Source organism: Teleopsis dalmanni, chromosome 1, assembly GCF_002237135.1.
Source record: "Teleopsis dalmanni isolate 2A chromosome 1, ASM223713v2, whole genome shotgun sequence".
Classification (NCBI taxonomy): domain Eukaryota; kingdom Metazoa; phylum Arthropoda; class Insecta; order Diptera; family Diopsidae; genus Teleopsis; species Teleopsis dalmanni.
In genome coordinates this window covers 196,980,061-196,997,656 of record NC_051846.1, presented here as the reverse complement: position 1 = coordinate 196,997,656, position 17,596 = coordinate 196,980,061, and the positions used below count along the sequence as shown (strand labels likewise).

The window sequence follows — 17,596 nt, the reverse complement described above, 5'->3', positions numbered from 1 at the left end:
TATTGCAAATTTTGTGTAAATATGTTAGGGAGCACTTTATCATGTTAAATAACAGTTTACCATATATACGCATAATTTTTAGATATTTATCAGTACTTAAGTAACCAAAAAAGACATATTCATGCAAAACTATAATTTGTTACATTTTAAAAACGATTACACATACAATATAAAGTTGTGTGTATTTGAAAAGTTTTCAGAATGGAAGACATAACTACTGTGAGGCCATTATATAGATATCTCTTTCTGTAATTAATTAAAGTTCTATATATTTAAAAACCTTTCATAATCGGAGACAGAAAGAATTACGATGAGGCTGTTACATAGATATTTATTTCTGTAATTAATTAAAGTTTAAACTTTAATTTTAATAAATTATATCAACAAAAGTTTGAGAAGAACTTAAATAAACCTTATGCAATAATAATAATAATAATATAAGAATAATATTAATAATAATAACCTGTGGTTTGTAAATTGTGATAAAGGATTATACCAAATCCTTTACAGATATACTTTTACTAATCTATTTAAAACACTTTCAACTGAAATACTTGTTTATTTTATAAACTCATTGCAAAAAACAAAGTGCAATGTGAATAGCGAAACTTTTATTTATAGGGTTTAACTAAAATACATAAAATAGCTAAATTTTAAAAATACACACAATATATAAATATTATAAAATGAATTTGTATTCGAATGTTGCATATGGTCATAAATTAAGGAAAATTGTTTTATCTTAGTTATTTTTGGCAAGATTCATAAATTCCGCACAAATTTCTTCATTTATTTCTTCTACTCCAGGTATATCAGATATAACCCATGTGTCATCTGTGCTATCGAGAGCTTCTAAGCATATAGGGCAAGTTTTATTCTTAACATTCCTGTCGATATGAAATAAATATGACATGTGAATATTATTTTATTTATTTAATTACCATTGTTCTATGCATGGTGTGCAAAACGTATGCGTACATGGCAGTAGCACTTCAGTTTGCCTGTCCAAACATATTGAGCATTCGTCAATATTTTCATGAGTACTAGAAGAGGTGGGGCTATTTAAAGAATTTGTACTTCCATCAATATTTTTGTCTACTAAATCCATAAAAACAGATGCAGAAAGGTTAAAACTTGTTGCAATTGTGGGTGATTCATTTAAAGGGGACTGTGAACCCCGTCGTGAGCTCTAGAAAAACTTTGATAGTTATATATATTTAAAAGTTGTTAGATTGTTATTTACTCTATGATTTTCACTAGAAACTAAACTCTCTAGATGGCTTTGAAATGTTTTAAATACACACAAGAATTGCTTCAAATTGAGAAATTTATAGCATTCAATTTGACGAGTATTTGGATCCACTTTTATGCAAGCAATTTTCACAGTTGCTTTCCAAATCATTGAAGTGTCTGTGCCATTCTTTACCAGAAAAACCAACTGTTTGCCACTTTGATCAATGCACTTGCGTGACCTTGGATGTAATAAAAGATATATATAAAATGATTTTACAACTTTTTAACACATTTGCTTATTACAGTGCATTTAAATTATCCAAACAAGCTTTAAAGTCTTCATATGTCAATGAATTGATTTCTGCAAGAACCTTGGCATGGCGTACCAATTGCATATGCAGTGTTTCAGGTATACTTTCTGTTTGTCCCATATTTAAAATAAACGCTTTTCTTTAGGTATTTATGTTAATTACGTCTCCAAACATTCAACGTGCTAAAAACATTACAAATAAACGATTCTGTTATACTTTTATCTATTTCCTCAGAACTCTTTTAATAAAGGGCAAACATTTTGACATTCCTTTATGACCGTTTTCTATACACTACGAAATAAGTAAAAGAGCATTTGCAAAAACACGTAAGAGGTAATTAATTTTTCTCTGAAAGATAAAAACATTTAAGAGAAAATCTTAATGTACGTGCTACAGATATACACACATACCTCCCCCTACATGCTTCAACAACACTAAATTCCTTACTAGATTTATCTGTCAATGATTTAAAAAATTTCTGATACACATATTCCCATAAGTACATCCTTTATCCAAACTGAATGACTCAAAAAATAGAATTTCCAAATAAAACATTTAATTCGTATGTGTGTAATGTTTTAATATAAAGTGCTTTTAAAGGTAATTTTTAAAATTTATAATCAACTATCGCAAAGTGACAACATCAAACCACCCACACTACTTATTCCATCAAATTTTAGAAAGAGGGATGATATGTTCCCAGCACAATTTAACAAACTTTACACTTGTTACATTAAGTAACATCCACAGAAAGCCATATAAAGATTGCAAGTCACTATTATAGTTTATAATTAAATTCACAGTTTGCTTATTTTCAGTTTTTTTTATTATAAAATTAAATCCAGTGATAGGATTCTCTTTTCAATGTGGTTCATTTTAACATTTTTATATCTATTGAGGACGTGAGCCGCGACCAAATCCACCTCGGAATTCAACATCACCAGCACCTGGTCCAACGTCACTCTTCTTATCGGGACCACCTGGTGCACGTCTGTATGCAGAGCGATCTTCACCTGTCTTTGAAGAATCACCGGTACCACGGGCAGTGGCTGTTGGTCGTGGACGTACTGTCTCTGACCTAGCCGGGCGTTTCAGTGTTGCTGGCACAATTTCTGGGGGCAAATGCAAGTAACTGCGCAAGTATTCAATACCTTCATTTGTCAAGTACCAATAGTAATGTCTCCATGCAAACTGCTCCTTAACAAGACCGCGAGAGTGAAGGGACTGCATTGTTTTGATTACATGTAAATTGGGTATGCTCTCAAGTTCAGGATGTTTGGGTGCATGGAAATCTTTTTTAGCCACAATAACACCCTCTTTGAAGAGGTATTCGTAAATAGCAACACGATGAGCTTTTGGCATAAACATCTACAAAAAAAAATAATAACGATTAGTCAAATGACATAGCCATTGGGTTAGAAAAATTTTTCATAAAATTTTAACATAAACACTAACTGAAAACTATTGAACTAATCATTATTTAAAAACGTTTTTTCAAAGATTTTACGTTTCAATATAATCTCACTATAACTTATTTAGATGCACTAGATATTTAACGATATTTAAAGAAATTTTACATACTTTAGCGTCTTCTACGAAGCAGTCACCGGAAAGAAAAGAAAAATTAAGTGACAGCTGTCAGCGGACTTTGACAGTAGTTGTCATTCAATATTGCTGTTAGTATTACCATACTATAAAAATTATTTACACTGCATAATATTATTTTATATGTTCATCAATTTAGGTTAACTAAAAACAAATACAATAGAGACAAATATATTTAGAACTAATAATTATTTCATCAAATGTATAATAAGCTCTTATTTTCTTAATATTTTTGCTTAAAACATAACACAATGATTTTTAGCATTTTAGCCTATTATTAACATTCATATCACTCAAAAAATTGACAAAAAACTTTTAATAAACAAAATGTTCCATACAAATTTTGATTTTGTTAAAACTTTTCAATAGGGTTTTTATGACAATTTTTTGTGCGAATTGGAAGTTAGTATTAGGTTTAAGGTGAAAATAAAAAAAAAATTAAACATAACATAATTCTTGTGCTGATTGTATTTTCTATATTAATTCTTCCATGTTAACAAATTAATTTCTAAACTTAAATTAGCCAATATTGGCAAAATTATACGTAAATATAGTAAGTATATATATATAAGATTTATTTAAGAATTATTTTCATAATTTGAAATTGATTCCAATTTTTCGACAATAGCTGACAAATTTAATTTTAAAATATATTTTGTTCATTGTATTGTCAATTAACACTAATCTATCTACTCCACTTGTCGCTATATACTTCCAGACCGTCATTGAACCCCATCGTGCATTACTGTAGACACTAAGATTTTTCTTGATAGTCCTGATTTCCTTTCTATATATTCCTTTCCATATTATGAAGGGTTATGACAGCAAAATAAACTGAATCAAACTAACAAAATATTAAAGTATGGATTTTTTAACTTTTCATTTATTAAATTTATTCCTGTACACTTTATTTTGACGCAATAAATCTAAAGTATTGCCTTTTTTTTGTTGTGCAAGAATTAAAAATTTTTTTTTAAGTTTAAAGAGATTTGAAAAACGTTTTATAAAAAACTAAAATATTTGTCGAAACAACTATTTCAACTATTGGTTTAAAGCAAACAAATGTTGGAAATGTATTGTACACTTTATTTTGATAATGACATATTTTTAATATTATGTCACTCATACAATTATATAGTAATTTAGGTAGACGAAATCGGATATGATTTCAAGTTGATTCTGCAACAAAATGAGCAAAATTTTAATATGATTACTTGTGACATTTGAATATGCTTTTAATAAGCACTAATCTTTCCATTTTGAACCTTTTATGTAGAGCAAAATCACTTTCAATACACTCAAATATTAAACACAATGTTAAATATATTACAATATTTTGGTAACTTTTTTCAATTGCACCATCTAGTCCTGTGAGCCATAAATGGCAAATTATTTGCCAGAATGTTGAACACTGGCAGAAAATATGCTCTACCGTTTCCTTGAGTTTGCTATTCCACATTTTCTGAAAGTACCGCCGTCGCTAATCCTGTTTTTAGGGCATATAACGTTAGCAGATCATGCACTGTAAGATACCTTGTTAGCACCTATAGTCTGTTTTTGATAGTGATAATAAGTAGCTTGTAAGTGTTTACGTTGTACAACCTGCTTGTGACGTGCCTTATAATTTTATGTTTGCAGTTATACCTATTTGTTTACCTATACAAGCGCCCATCTTGTATTTGTATTGCAAATAAATTGGAATGTTTAGGCAGAATCTTCTAATGCGGCTTCTATCTTAACTAACTGATTCGCCTTTTCCGCACCTGAAATATATTGCCGATACTGTCCTATATTATTTTTTCGTTAGTTGAAGCAAAGAATCACGTACACCCCATTTAGGAAAATTCTACATAGTAAGTGTAATTATTATGTTGAGAGAGACAAGTTGAGTCAGCGCACCTGAGCACTTTTACTCTATATTAACTGCGAGGTTTCTTCAAAACCCCTCTTTGCGCCTTGACTGGATTGTTATTTATCACTTTATCAGACTAAGCAATAACTGACCTCAAATCTGCATACCTCCCTGATGAGCCTGTAACCATTCTGCTATTCGATGACGCGGTGTTGGTAAGCCTGTCAGTTATCGTAAAAAATTTCAGGGCTCTATCCTTTATATATTTTTTGATCGGATTAGTCTTGAGATCCCTGAGGATATCATTCGTCCTAATGTACCATTGTACCTTTAATAGTCTTCTCAGAGTCTGACTTTGTGCAATTTCTAGCTGGCAAATAGTAGTGTTTAAGGACTTGCTGAACGCTGCACACCCATATAGAAGTGACGGTCGAATTATCATTTATGAATAGCGGTTGGAAGTGATAAAGAATTTTGGCACAGCCAATTTTTTTCAGTTGAACATATCTTAGTTGAAATACCTTATAATTAAGATGCACATTAATAAAAATATTGTTTTAATATAGTACAGACAAGTTATTTAGACAAGTTAATGTAAAAAAAAAAAATATTGTGAATATCGATATGCAACAGCAGGCATACTAATTTATTAATTTTTTTCAATTAAAGAATTCACATGTAAATGAAATTTCCTTTTTCTAAACTTTAACTTAAATATGAACACATATACATTATAATGTATGTTATCTTTAATTGCTGTATTAAAATATATTGCTACTTTCACAGAGAAACTACGTGGACATTTTCTTTATATTATAATTAAAATAATGATATAAGGATTTTTTATTTACTACGTAAAATTTATTTTTTTATCTTAACTTAATAATTGTATGTATCACTTTTACAACAATGAATATCTTAAGTTTAATGAATACACTTATTTTCTTAAATTAGTCATCATAGTCGAGTTGCATTGAGTAAGATGTTTAAACCTTTGCAGGTCCCTCTGGTACAGGGGTTTCTATCACCGCGGCAGTTGTAACTGGAGTTTCGACTGCAGGAGCTGCGCTGGTTGGCTCAATTTTCTTAGGTGCTGGTTTAACATCTCCGCGTCCAAAAATTGCCTTCTCAATGCCAAGGATTGGAGCTTCGAATGCGAGGGTAGCAAATATTGATGCTGTTAGTGCAATACCAAAATCATGCCACCATCTCAAGATCTAAATACAGAAAGTAAAGTAAGTTTTACATTTCATTGTAATATCTTAATTAAGAAATTTTAATTTTAATTATTAATATAATTAAATTGATTGAATTTCATCAACAAATTTAACTTACCATGTCATAATCACCGAAATGGGTGTCGTGTTGAATGCGTCCACCATTTACTAATTGTACAATTCTGTGTATGACATACATGCAATAACACAAACGACTGAAGCCTGTGAAGAATCCCCAAGATAAGAAATCATTAATAATGCCGCCATGACCATTGTAGCAAGCCCAAACAATCCAACCAATGCAAAGTGCCCAAGCAGTGCGACTGAAGGGTTCATAAAAAGCGCCTTCAATAATTGGTGATTCTGGTGTGCTGGGCAAAATACGCCAATATGGACCCCATAAGCAAGCCAGCATAATTATAAATGAACTGATCCAGCCGAATAATACCCAACCCTTGCCTAATGGTATTTGTTTGCCACGATTTTTGGTATATAAGAAATACCCAAAGAGCATACCAATAAGCCATGTAGGTATACGTGTATGTGTTGGATAGTAGGTCTTAGCTTGTCGCATGTCGACATGATCGTCTCTAATTCGGAAGAGTGTAAAGTCATTTACCATAAAGGTAGCAAATGTGCAACCCATACAGAGTACCCAGAATATTCCGATTGGTATTACAGCTTTTTTACCCCATTTCCACAGTGGAATAAGGAAGAGAGGTGATAGCACATACAACTGTGTGTCAACAGCAAGATACCAAGATTGACTTACGCACTGAAAATAAATGTTTGAATTAGAATATTAATCAAATGCAACCTTTCGTGGTGTAACTTACAATATGGTATGGATATGCATAGTTCTGTACGTAAAGTAGTGAAGCCCACCAGGAATCTTCGCAACGCTTGTCTTGTGTACCTATTTTCATCCACATTGGACCAGCGCCAGAGTATTTGTATAAAGACATGATGTAAAGTATAACTACGGCCAACACTGGAGTTAAACGTATATAACGATGGAAGTACATCATTTTTATGTCCAATTTTCCCTTACTATATATTTAAAGTGATTATAATCTTGTAGATAATATAAATTTTTCAAAAGTATAACTTACGTTCTCTCCATTTCACGGAAGGCACCCCATAACATAAGCAAACCGGACATAAAGAAGAATGTGTCCACGCAAAGAGTGGCATTTTGAACCAACATTGAATAGGGAGTTTCATACCACTACAAAAGAGTACAGCAATGAAACATGCAATTATTACAATTTACAATTTAATAAAATTTAATATAATTTACCGTGTAGATTTTGTCTTTATTTATATGAGGGAGTTCCATGAATGTCATATAACCGTGACCAAACACAACCCACATCATTGAGAATACGCGCAAGCCATTCAGACAGTGTATAACGTTTGGATTATTTACTCTTTTAACAGTGAAAATCTTTGGCGCATTAGTTAGTACAGAGAATGCAATAAATAGAGGTTTCTTTGGTTCTAGAGAAAAATAAAGATTTAACAATTTTAAAACTTTTAAATTGAAATTAAGAACATGTATTACTTACGTTTTTTCTCTGTCTGTACATAATCGTAGATGCTGCTGACTAACATTATAAATATAATGATTGCAAAGAAACAGCTAAATAAAATATGTGATAATATGTGATTATTTTGAAGTTCTTCTTAGATTAAATATATATAAACTTACATTGCAAATATATCTATTCCTCGTAGTTCAACTGGTTTTTTATAGTCGCAACGTCCTTCTTCAATCATTTTTGTATTATCGTTGATATCGTATTTATCAGGAATATAAGCACGTAAGACTTGTTTAAGAATTTCATTTGTGTCATCTACAGTACAAGTTTTTGGTACGCATACACCCAACTCAAAAATTTTGGGTAAGCTGTATTTGTAAGAAATTTTCATTGTACCAGTTGTCTCATTACGTTTGACCATATCCTCCATGAACTTGTGAATTGGTACCTTAGCTAAACAGTATTGTCCATCAACAGTCTCTTCTTTATCGTCTGATAAGTAATATGTTCTTGTGGCAGCAATGCATTCCTCATATTGACCAAAACTGGAAGTGTGACCCCACATAAGACCCATTGGCGCACGACCCCATGAGTCAGGAACTGTTATGAAAAAAATAAACAAAATGTAATGAATTAATAATCAATGGATATAAGTGTATATTGTTATTTTTCTATTTTATGTTCAATATGTTCATGCTTCATAATTAAGATTAGATTAGTGAAAAATATTTTCTATGTTAACAATAACTAATGTATTTACAATAAAAATAATATAACGTTTACTCTCAACAATTAAAAGATTTATGATTAATTTATTGTTTAAATATGAACTTATCACAATTAAGTCACAATCAAGTCAACCACTCATATAGGACAAGGACTGTCAACTTTCGCAGTTAGTCATAAATTTTACAAAAATAAAGATTTAAGTTGGGACTAGCAAAAAAGAGTATTAATGTATGTATTGAGATCAATTAAAAAAAACTTTTTTAATTAAATATGTTTAAAGTCCGACGATTTTGGTATAATACATAATATATATTTTTTTCCAAATTTCAATATTGATAACTGTTAAGAGATTTACAACTGTGGACTTTTTGATTTATAGTGGGTTTTTCAGTTGAGAAATTAATAAAACGTGTTAAACGTCACACGGTATTAATGTGATTAAGAATATGTATAAATATTTTTAATCAGTTTTTAGCACATTTAGCTATAGTTGTTTTGATAATCGTTCTTCATAAGCCTATAAGCCAGCAAAATAACTGAATGAAAACGTTATGATATGATAATAATGGCATTGAATAGTCGTTTATACTATGGTTATAAAAAGAAAATTGTACATTTATATATAATATAATACATATATAATAATATATAATACATATATAATATATAATATATATATATATAACATATATATATATATATATATAATATAGGACAACTTTATTTAAACTGATAAAATTCGATTGAGTTTAAATTATGCAGGAATAGTAAAATCTATAGAGAATAATTTAATAATTATTTTATTAATATGTAATAATATATTATTTTTTTTAAAAATAAATGCTTTAAAGTTTAAATTATGCAGAATAATTTAATAATTATATTGCTAATAATAATTTATTATTTGTATTAAAAAATAAATATAAAAGTCCAAATTTTTTGACATTAAAGATCATTTCCTAAAAGAACTTATTCTTTGTTTTTTCTTCTTATTTGTTTTTAATGACTATAATCAATCAAAATAATGACCGAAAGTCATAAGTTATATGTATAATATATAGTTATATACTATTTTTATAAGATTTTGTCATTTTTATTTGTGTTTACAATTGAACTGAATTTAATATCTGTTTTAAACTGAAGATATCCTCAATGTTGAAATTGCTAATATTAAAATATATTTTTAATATATACTATAAAATATATCATAAACCATATTAAAAATTTTTGCTCTAAATTCATTTTCAACATTAATATTAAAAAAAAAATGTTAGTAAATACAAATAATAGAGAAATGTATCTCTGTCCTTTTTTTATGTACTATTTATTTTAATTTAATTAAATTTAATAATTAAAATTTAGTTTTAAAGATAAACATAATTAAAATTTAATATTTAAATTTTAATCCTACTATTTTGTAAACAATTAATTACTTTCAAAACGGTCACTTGTTAGTGAACACACCACATTTAATCAATCATTTAATCAAAAAAATTATATATATCTAGTGTAAAATCATCTAAAATATTTTTTTTTTGAATTGTTATTCTCTTAAATTGTTATTTAATTATGTGATAATACTTTTAAAAAATAAGTATTTCTGGTTTTCGAAATAAAACTAAATTTATGTTTAACTTTAAAAATAAATACAATTTAAAATTTAATAAACTATTTATTAATTATAAAAGAATTATTGGTATTATTAATATTAAAAAAATTATTTTCGTACGCTTTTGATATAATTTCATTTAATTTACAAAAAAATTGTAACATATTTATTTCGTGTATTTTATATTATTTATTTTAATTTTATATATTATTTATTTAATATTTAAAATTTTTTATAATTTTTCTTTTATTTTTTTTCCTAATTAATTATATTTTATATCACTTATTTCTTTTAAATTCAATTCAATATAACTAAACTTAATTTTTCCAAACTTATTGCACTTGTTTTTTAGTTTATATTATTTTATTAATTAATTTTTTATTTTAATTTTTTATTTTGCTTATTTTAATTATATACTTATATTTATTTATTTTTAGATTTATTTTTATATTCATTTGGTAATCTTTTGTTTTTAATTACAGTTTGTTATTTTTGTGTTTTTTTTGTAACTTTATTTTTTTTTTAATATAATTCTAGCTGAGGGCTTTAGTGACCAGTTTGAGATTACACAAATTGTTATTTAATATTGTTAATAAAATATTAACAACATAATAAAATTGTTAAAGAAATTGTTAAATATTCTTTAACTTATATTGCTTTTCTTTTTATTTTTGTATTTTATATTATTTCAAATTAACTTATATTTAATTATTACATTTTTAAAATTTTGTTTTTTAATAATAATAAAATATTTTATTATTACATTTTTTTAAATTTGATTTTATGTTTATTTATTTTTCTTTTATCCCTGTTAATCCTTATATAATATTAAATTACATAATTGCATGCTTACATTCAAGAGCCCATTCTTCAATTTTTTTGACGCCTTCTGCTATTCTTATTATGTCGATTGAGCATTTTTCGCTGACGTTTGGTATAATTTTCTGTGCTCCAGTTAGATATTGAGAACCCAAATTGTAAAATTGAAATGCTAAATCACTTCTCAAAGGAGAAATGCCCAATGCTGTGTTATCCGTTAACTCCGTCGCACTCGAACTATTAGTTAGCACTAAAAGTGCTAGCGCCAAACCCCAAAGGATATGACGCGACATATTCGTTAATTTTCGTATTCGTGTTAATCCGTTACTCACACCTGTTACGCGTTGAATCGTCGCGAACTGTTCAATATTAAATGGTGCCAGTAGCTTTTATAGCCACCGCTAATACAAACTCTGATTCAAAGTACGGATACGCAACCGGTATTATCGCACCTAATTTAATATATATACCTCCATGTATGTATACCTACGTAATTGGGTATAAATATAATTTTTAAAACGTTTACGAGATTTAAAATTGATAATGTCCAATTCTTTGCGCAGATATGAGTTCCCATAATGTCAACCACTTTCGTTGGTTAATTTTATTCACAAAAGCGTTTTGGTTTCCTTATCATTAGATAATAAAAAAATTCGCACTCTTATCGCTGCGATTTGAAGCAGTTCATTTAGATTTATACTGTTTTATTATGAAATTTTCGGAAATCCCTTTTATAGCTGGATAAGCATTTAAAAACTTCCTTGATATTAATGTACATAAATTTAATTAACTATACGAAAATTCCACTAATTGATGACCTCAGATCTTAGCATTTATTTTCGGAAATGTGTTTGGATGGAATTTAATAGGAATCGATAATATATAAAACTATTAATTTTTTAAAGTCTAGCTAACTTTATAATCAGAAGGTATAATCAAATAAATAAAGATATTCATTGGATATCATTTGATTTCGGATTGTTGTATTTTGTTAAGTTGGCAACAGTCCATACCTACACATTATATTGAATTGGTGGTGGCTTAGACATAGTTTTCTAGTTGTTAACACAGGATTTCATAGTTGAATATATAATGTTGATCTGGTGGTAGTTTAGGTCTACTTTTCTAGTTGTTAACACAGTATTTCATAGTTAAATATATTATGTTGAACTGGTTGTAGTTTAGGTATAGTTTTCTAGTTAACACAGGATTTCATACTTGAATATATAATATTGATTTGGTGGTGGCTTAGACCTAGTTTTCTAGTTGTTAACACAGTATTTCATAGTTGAATATATAATGTTGATCTGGTGGTAGTTTAGGTCTACTTTTCTAGTTGTTAACACAGTATTTCATAGTTGAATATATTATGTTGAACTGGTTGTAGTTTAGGTATAGTTTTCTAGTTAACACAGGATTTCATACTTGAATATATAATGTTGATCTGGTGGTAGTTTAGGCCTAGTTTTCTAGTTGTTAACACAGAATTTTGTAGTCGAATGCTTCTCCACAATTAAAGCTCTTACCTTCTCGCCTTCGTTTATCTCTAAATCTGACTGTATCTGATGCAAATATTTAAATTTGCTTAATAAAATCTAATAAAACCAGTGCGAAAACTTATTCGGTGTTATAAAAACCGTCGTAAAGATTGAACAAGTAATTATGATGTATGAGGAAGCTAAAGCTCACATAAAGTTGTAAAGCTTTTTGATGTTGATGATTATAATAATATAACAATATTATGATAAAATTTTTAAAATAGTATTTATTGATAGTTGAGGTTAGCAGGTTAAGAAGACATTGAAGATGGCGCGAGGTCTGAGTGTCCTTAAAAAGTTTAACTGATTGTGCTTCCTTATTCATAGATTACCTTTAGAAATATTACTAATGTAAAACAAATATTTTTTGGTTTACCAAAAGCGATTTTAACGAATTTTTTGGACATGAAACAAGTGGTAGCTGAACTTGTTTCAAAATTACTTATCGAACAAGGGTTGCAATGAATGTTTACATCCGCATTAGCAAATGCAGATCATCTTCAAGGAGACTTTTCAAGGTACCAACACCGCGTGTCGAATCTCAGAATGGTTACAGGTTTCTCGGGGAGGTATGCAGATCTGAGGTCAATATTGCTAAGTCTAATGAATCTCAGAATGGTGACAGGTTTCTTGGGGAGGTATGCAGATCTGAGGTCAGTTATTGTTTAGTCTGATGAAGTGATAAACAAAAATCCACTTAAGGCGTAGAGAAGGGTTATGAAAAATCCCCGCAGTTAATAGAGAGTAAAAGTGCTCAACTAACTCAACTAGCCACATATGTCGAAATAAACTATGTTTAAATATAACATTACCAACATTTTTGGATACCAACAACAAAAATTTCATATTTAATTGAATATTTTTGGTTGACTACTCAGCTGTTTCAAGTATTGCCAAATACTCATTATCATCAGTGGTCTTTAATAATATCTCTTGTGTGTTAAGTCAGTAATACCATAATTGTTGTACCGTAAGTGCCGGGCTAAGATTTTGAAGTGTCGGGCTTAAAACCTGTCAAATAAGAACAGAATTGCCAAATACTCATCATCAGTGGTCTTTAATAATATTCGTTGGTCAGTAATAAAATAATAGTTTGACTGCAAGTACCGGACTAATATCTTGAAGAGCCAGGCTTAGACCACTCAAATTAGAACAGTATTGTCAAATAGTTATCATGGTCTTTAATAATATTCGTTGGTTGTATAAGTCAGTATTTACAACAATGACTGAACTGCAAGTGCCAGATTAAAGATCTAGAAGTGCCGGGTTTTTATTGCATTAACCGAAAGAGGCAAAACTCAACTAAACTTTTATTGTTCAAATTTACATTCAATTCAATCTAATTCTGTTTGAAATTCTGTTATAAAAATAAATGATAAATAACGTTTAAGAATAAAATAACGATTTTTATTATTATTTAAAAAATATTTTAGTTATAACGAATTAAATTGAATTGAAAGTAATGAAGCTCTAGCATTAAAAGTTCTGTATAAATAATGTATTGTAGTATTCGTCAAAAGTGCACCTTTACCCCCATGGTTTCCACACAACAATTTTATTGATAACAAATCAGTTGTTTAGATCTCCCAGTTAACGATATTTTTCCCGATGCTTTTGATTTATTTTATTTAGTATTTTTGTTGTTATAATTTAATGAGTACGAATAATTGCTGTGATGGTTGTACTGAAAGTGTTGACGCGTTTCCCCTTGCAGAACAAACAAAAGCTGAATAATCTAAAAGTTATTCATATTGGATTTTCCGGTGACTTTGGTTCTTGTATTCCATGTTCCTTTCGTGAATTAATCTATAATGTGAAATTCGACATGATTATTTATTCAGTTAATTGTTGTTATTAAAATTTGTTGGTTTGAATTTGCTACCAGGCTGGCTGTGGTGCAGAGTGAAGTGATAATTGCCATTTTTTTTTTATATTAATATTAACTTATTTTAATCGATAAGATTAAGAAATTGAATAATAAGTAACAAATCCGTTTCATATTTTTATTATTTTTTTGGTTTTTTTTATTCAATTACTGTCATAAGTTGATAATATTGATAACCGAAGAAGCAAAGTCCAATGAAAGTGGTTAAATTTAGTTTGGATTAAGTAATATAAAGCAATAAATTATTTTTAATATATATTTAATACTTTTATTTTGTATGTTCACTTTAAAGATTTATTAAAATTTATTTTTTTTTTAAATATTATAGAATATATGTACAATCTACTCGATTGTATATTAATTGTAATGATCATTATAGATTAGTTATCAAACATTTTTTTTTTGAGAGATTATGGAAGTTGTCATCGCTACAAAATTTACTTACTAAAAATTTGATTTTTAATTATTAATAAATAATAATCTTGAAAATGTTATATATATGGTTTTCTATAAAAACTTTTTCGTATTTTATATAGTAGAAATTATTTAATGTCTTCCTATAGACATTTTTGTGAAATTGTTCTTCCTTTTTGGTGCTGTTAACTGGTACTCCGACTTTTTCTTGTTTTAATAAATATATTTGTGCTATATTTAACATTTGTTATTCACATGAATAGATTTATTTCGAAACAAAAGCTACAAACTTTGTTTATTTCGTTCATATCAAATGTACAGGTATGGTTGCTTGTGCATTTCGCTTTGACATAAGTTCGGTTAAGTTTTTACGGTACGTACCGACTAACTAAGCCTTGAGCCTTTAGCTTGCAGAATATTTCGAAAACCAAGTTATATCGATTTATAATGAAGTGGAAAAAGTTACTAAGAATAGGCGACCTTTCATAATCCGCTCTTAAAGCAGTGCGCTCTAGAATTGGGAATCCCTTCATTAAAAATATTATTATTATTGTGGATTATTGATGAAATTGGGACAAGTCTAACTCGCGATTAGGTTGAATGATTGTGTTAACTGTAGTGGTTTCAACCGATTATTAGATTTTAATAAACTCTAGCCCATTGACCACTGACACTTTTAACGGTTTAGTCTTGTTCCGCATACTATGAGCAATAAGCAATACGTCTGTACTTCAAATGGATGTGTGTTGCTGCTCAGTTTTGGGCATTCACGAATGTGTTTTGACATTTCAATCTATATTTACAAAAATGGTAGATACTTGTCTCCTATTTTATTAAGATAGTACTTCAACCAACCATGCTCTATTAAAAACCCCTTGAGAATTTTGAAATACTGTCTGCTCAGAGTAACGAGTTTGCTAGAGAATTTGTCAGAAGGGTTGATAAATCTCTTGTCTATCACTAGTTTTTGAATTCGATGTTTTTGCAATATCTGAGTTTGTCCACTATATGCGCTCTCGGCCGAATACATAATGACTTTCGACTTCTCTTTGATCTCAGATCCACTACAAGGTATCGTGGTTACTTTGTTCCAGTTCATTAAAGAACATTCAGCGAATCCAGCTTACCTAGAACCTGACCACTCGATTGTCAGACATTATATAGAAATGACGTAATCTCTTAATCTAGTGTAATATCTTATTGGCATGCCTTTTTTATAAAATATTTTTCATAGAAACCCACATAAAAAGCTATCGACTGCTTTTTCAATATAAATAAATTATAAGTACCAATTTTACCAATTTTAAACAACATTTTTCCATAAACTAACTTAAATTAACAACAAGATTTGTGGATAGATAATATAACTATAAATAATTATCAGAGATTTTATTATTTTTAATAAAATTTCTTTTGTTGCTAATCTTGCGATTGATCGAAAAATTCAAAAATTCAAGTGGTTTCATAGATAATAAAGCATTACCCTTTGATATTGACACTTATTCGAAAAATAATGATTTTGTAAATTTTTTTACCAGTTCTACCATTCATTAAACTACTTCGCATTATTTATTTTGAAAAATTTGTGCATAGAAGCTCTATTATGTATGGACACATAAATTGACCCACATACGTAAAGCTATAAAAAGTTTTCGAAATGCTTAAATGAAATCATTTTAAATGTCATTTAAGATTTACTACTAATAAATTTTGATAAAAATTGGCATTTATTCGTATTTTTGATTTGGCTGTCATAAAACTGTACAGATCACTCATTACATCGAAAGACCTGGGCAATTTGATATATACTAAGGCACACCTTCTTTTACTGTAATAAGTGGCTCACATTTAGAAAAGAGATAATAGCACAGATTAGACCAATAAATCCTGAAATTATAGTAGAAAAGTTGAGAGCGAACCCAGAGAGCTGGCGAACGATAGAGTCATATGTGATTCAAGTTCTCAAAACGAAGAAATTAGACCTAGAAAGGAGAACCAGAAACAAGAATAATAATTAATGCAGACACCAAGAAAATGCAGTGAAGATAGTAAATCACAACATCATAGCTTGAAATGTCAACATAAAATAGACCCTCCGCGAAGTGATGCGAAAGCGGTTCCGAGGGGGAATAAGTCTCGTCGAAGTGGGGGTGTTTTAGTTCGCATACAACATATTAATGTTAGGGAGTCGGGCACACCATTCCGACGACGGTCGGTTTAACGGTGCATAAAGCATTCCACCTCCTTACCACCAAAAAAGAATATACCGAAAGAATTTAATATTTTTCAACTACAATCAAATATTAAAAGAAAAGAAGTCTAATATTAATTTGAGCAAAACTATACAATTTATCAATAGAAATACTGTCAGACCTAATTCTCATTTTTATAGCTACAAGTTTAACTTACTTCAATTATCTATACCCGATTAGTTTATATAAGATTAGAAAAATCCAACAATCTTTATATGACGCCTCTTTCCAAGTTGAAGAACAACAAAGTTATATTGGTTTTATTAAATATTTATCAAGCTTATATACTACTTATAATAATTGAAATTCTTTTAGCATCCAGCGGGTATAATAGTGTTCATTTAAAAGGGCGCAACTGCCTCCCATTCAGGCTAAAGGACATTTCTCTGACAAGTCCGTGAACTTGGCTAAGTTCTATGAAGTCATTTAATGATATGCACTGATAGATAAGGTGGAGTACAGTTTCATCCTCATTCGCAGAGGCACAACCTCGACGAAAGTCATTAGCGGGTAGACCAATGCTTATTAGAGGACATCTTAATACACAGTGTTATTTCAGCATTGATACCATAGCTGGTTGCATTGTTGTTA

General features: G+C 29.0%; 3 protein-coding genes across 3 annotated transcripts; all 3 read right to left on the bottom strand.

The window, feature by feature from the left end:
- Window positions 1-657: 657 nt before the first annotated feature.
- Window positions 658-1,876, bottom strand: LOC119671140 (RING finger protein 141-like). The gene is made up of 4 exons (XM_038081668.1): window positions 1,537-1,876; window positions 1,244-1,472; window positions 942-1,189; window positions 658-887 (listed from the first exon to the last, which is right to left on the bottom strand). Exons 1-4 carry the CDS (start codon window positions 1,662-1,664, stop codon window positions 743-745), a joined length of 750 nt encoding a protein of 249 aa, XP_037937596.1. The 5' UTR covers window positions 1,665-1,876; the 3' UTR covers window positions 658-742.
- A 479-nt stretch (window positions 1,877-2,355) lies between these two features.
- On the bottom strand, window positions 2,356-3,220 carry LOC119671141 (40S ribosomal protein S10b). The gene is made up of 2 exons (XM_038081669.1): window positions 3,126-3,220; window positions 2,356-2,912 (listed from the first exon to the last, which is right to left on the bottom strand). Exon 2 carries the CDS (start codon window positions 2,910-2,912, stop codon window positions 2,436-2,438), a length of 477 nt encoding a protein of 158 aa, XP_037937597.1. The 5' UTR covers window positions 3,126-3,220; the 3' UTR covers window positions 2,356-2,435.
- A 2,613-nt stretch (window positions 3,221-5,833) lies between these two features.
- LOC119671139 (nose resistant to fluoxetine protein 6) lies at window positions 5,834-11,267 on the bottom strand. Its single transcript, XM_038081667.1, has 8 exons — window positions 10,951-11,267; window positions 7,930-8,359; window positions 7,787-7,860; window positions 7,519-7,718; window positions 7,331-7,446; window positions 7,055-7,268; window positions 6,337-6,993; window positions 5,834-6,218 (listed from the first exon to the last, which is right to left on the bottom strand). The coding sequence occupies exons 1-8, from the start codon at window positions 11,207-11,209 to the stop codon at window positions 5,988-5,990; spliced, it is 2,181 nt and encodes a 726-aa protein (XP_037937595.1). The 5' UTR covers window positions 11,210-11,267; the 3' UTR covers window positions 5,834-5,987.
- Between the last annotated feature and the right edge of the window lie 6,329 nt (window positions 11,268-17,596).

Bases quoted from the DNA above. Each gene is read 5' to 3' on its own strand.
- LOC119671141 (XM_038081669.1), bottom strand. From the start codon at position 2,912: ATGTTTATGCCAAAAGCTCATCGTGTTGCTATTTACGAATACCTCTTC.
- LOC119671140 (XM_038081668.1), bottom strand. From the start codon at position 1,664: ATGGGACAAACAGAAAGTATACCTGAAACACTGCATATGCAATTGGTA. The intron at 1,473-1,536 runs GTAATAAGCAAA...ATTACATCCAAG, and splicing joins TTGGATAATTTAAATGCACT to GTCACGCAAGTGCATTGATC. The intron at 888-941 runs GTAATTAAATAA...TCATATCGACAG, and splicing joins ACACCATGCATAGAACAATG to GAATGTTAAGAATAAAACTT.
- LOC119671139 (XM_038081667.1), bottom strand. From the start codon at position 11,209: ATGTCGCGTCATATCCTTTGGGGTTTGGCGCTAGCACTTTTAGTGCTA. The intron at 8,360-10,950 runs GTAAGCATGCAA...TTTTCATAACAG, and splicing joins TGAAGAATGGGCTCTTGAAT to TTCCTGACTCATGGGGTCGT. The intron at 7,447-7,518 runs GTAAATTATATT...ACTCTTTTGTAG, and splicing joins ATAAAGACAAAATCTACACG to TGGTATGAAACTCCCTATTC.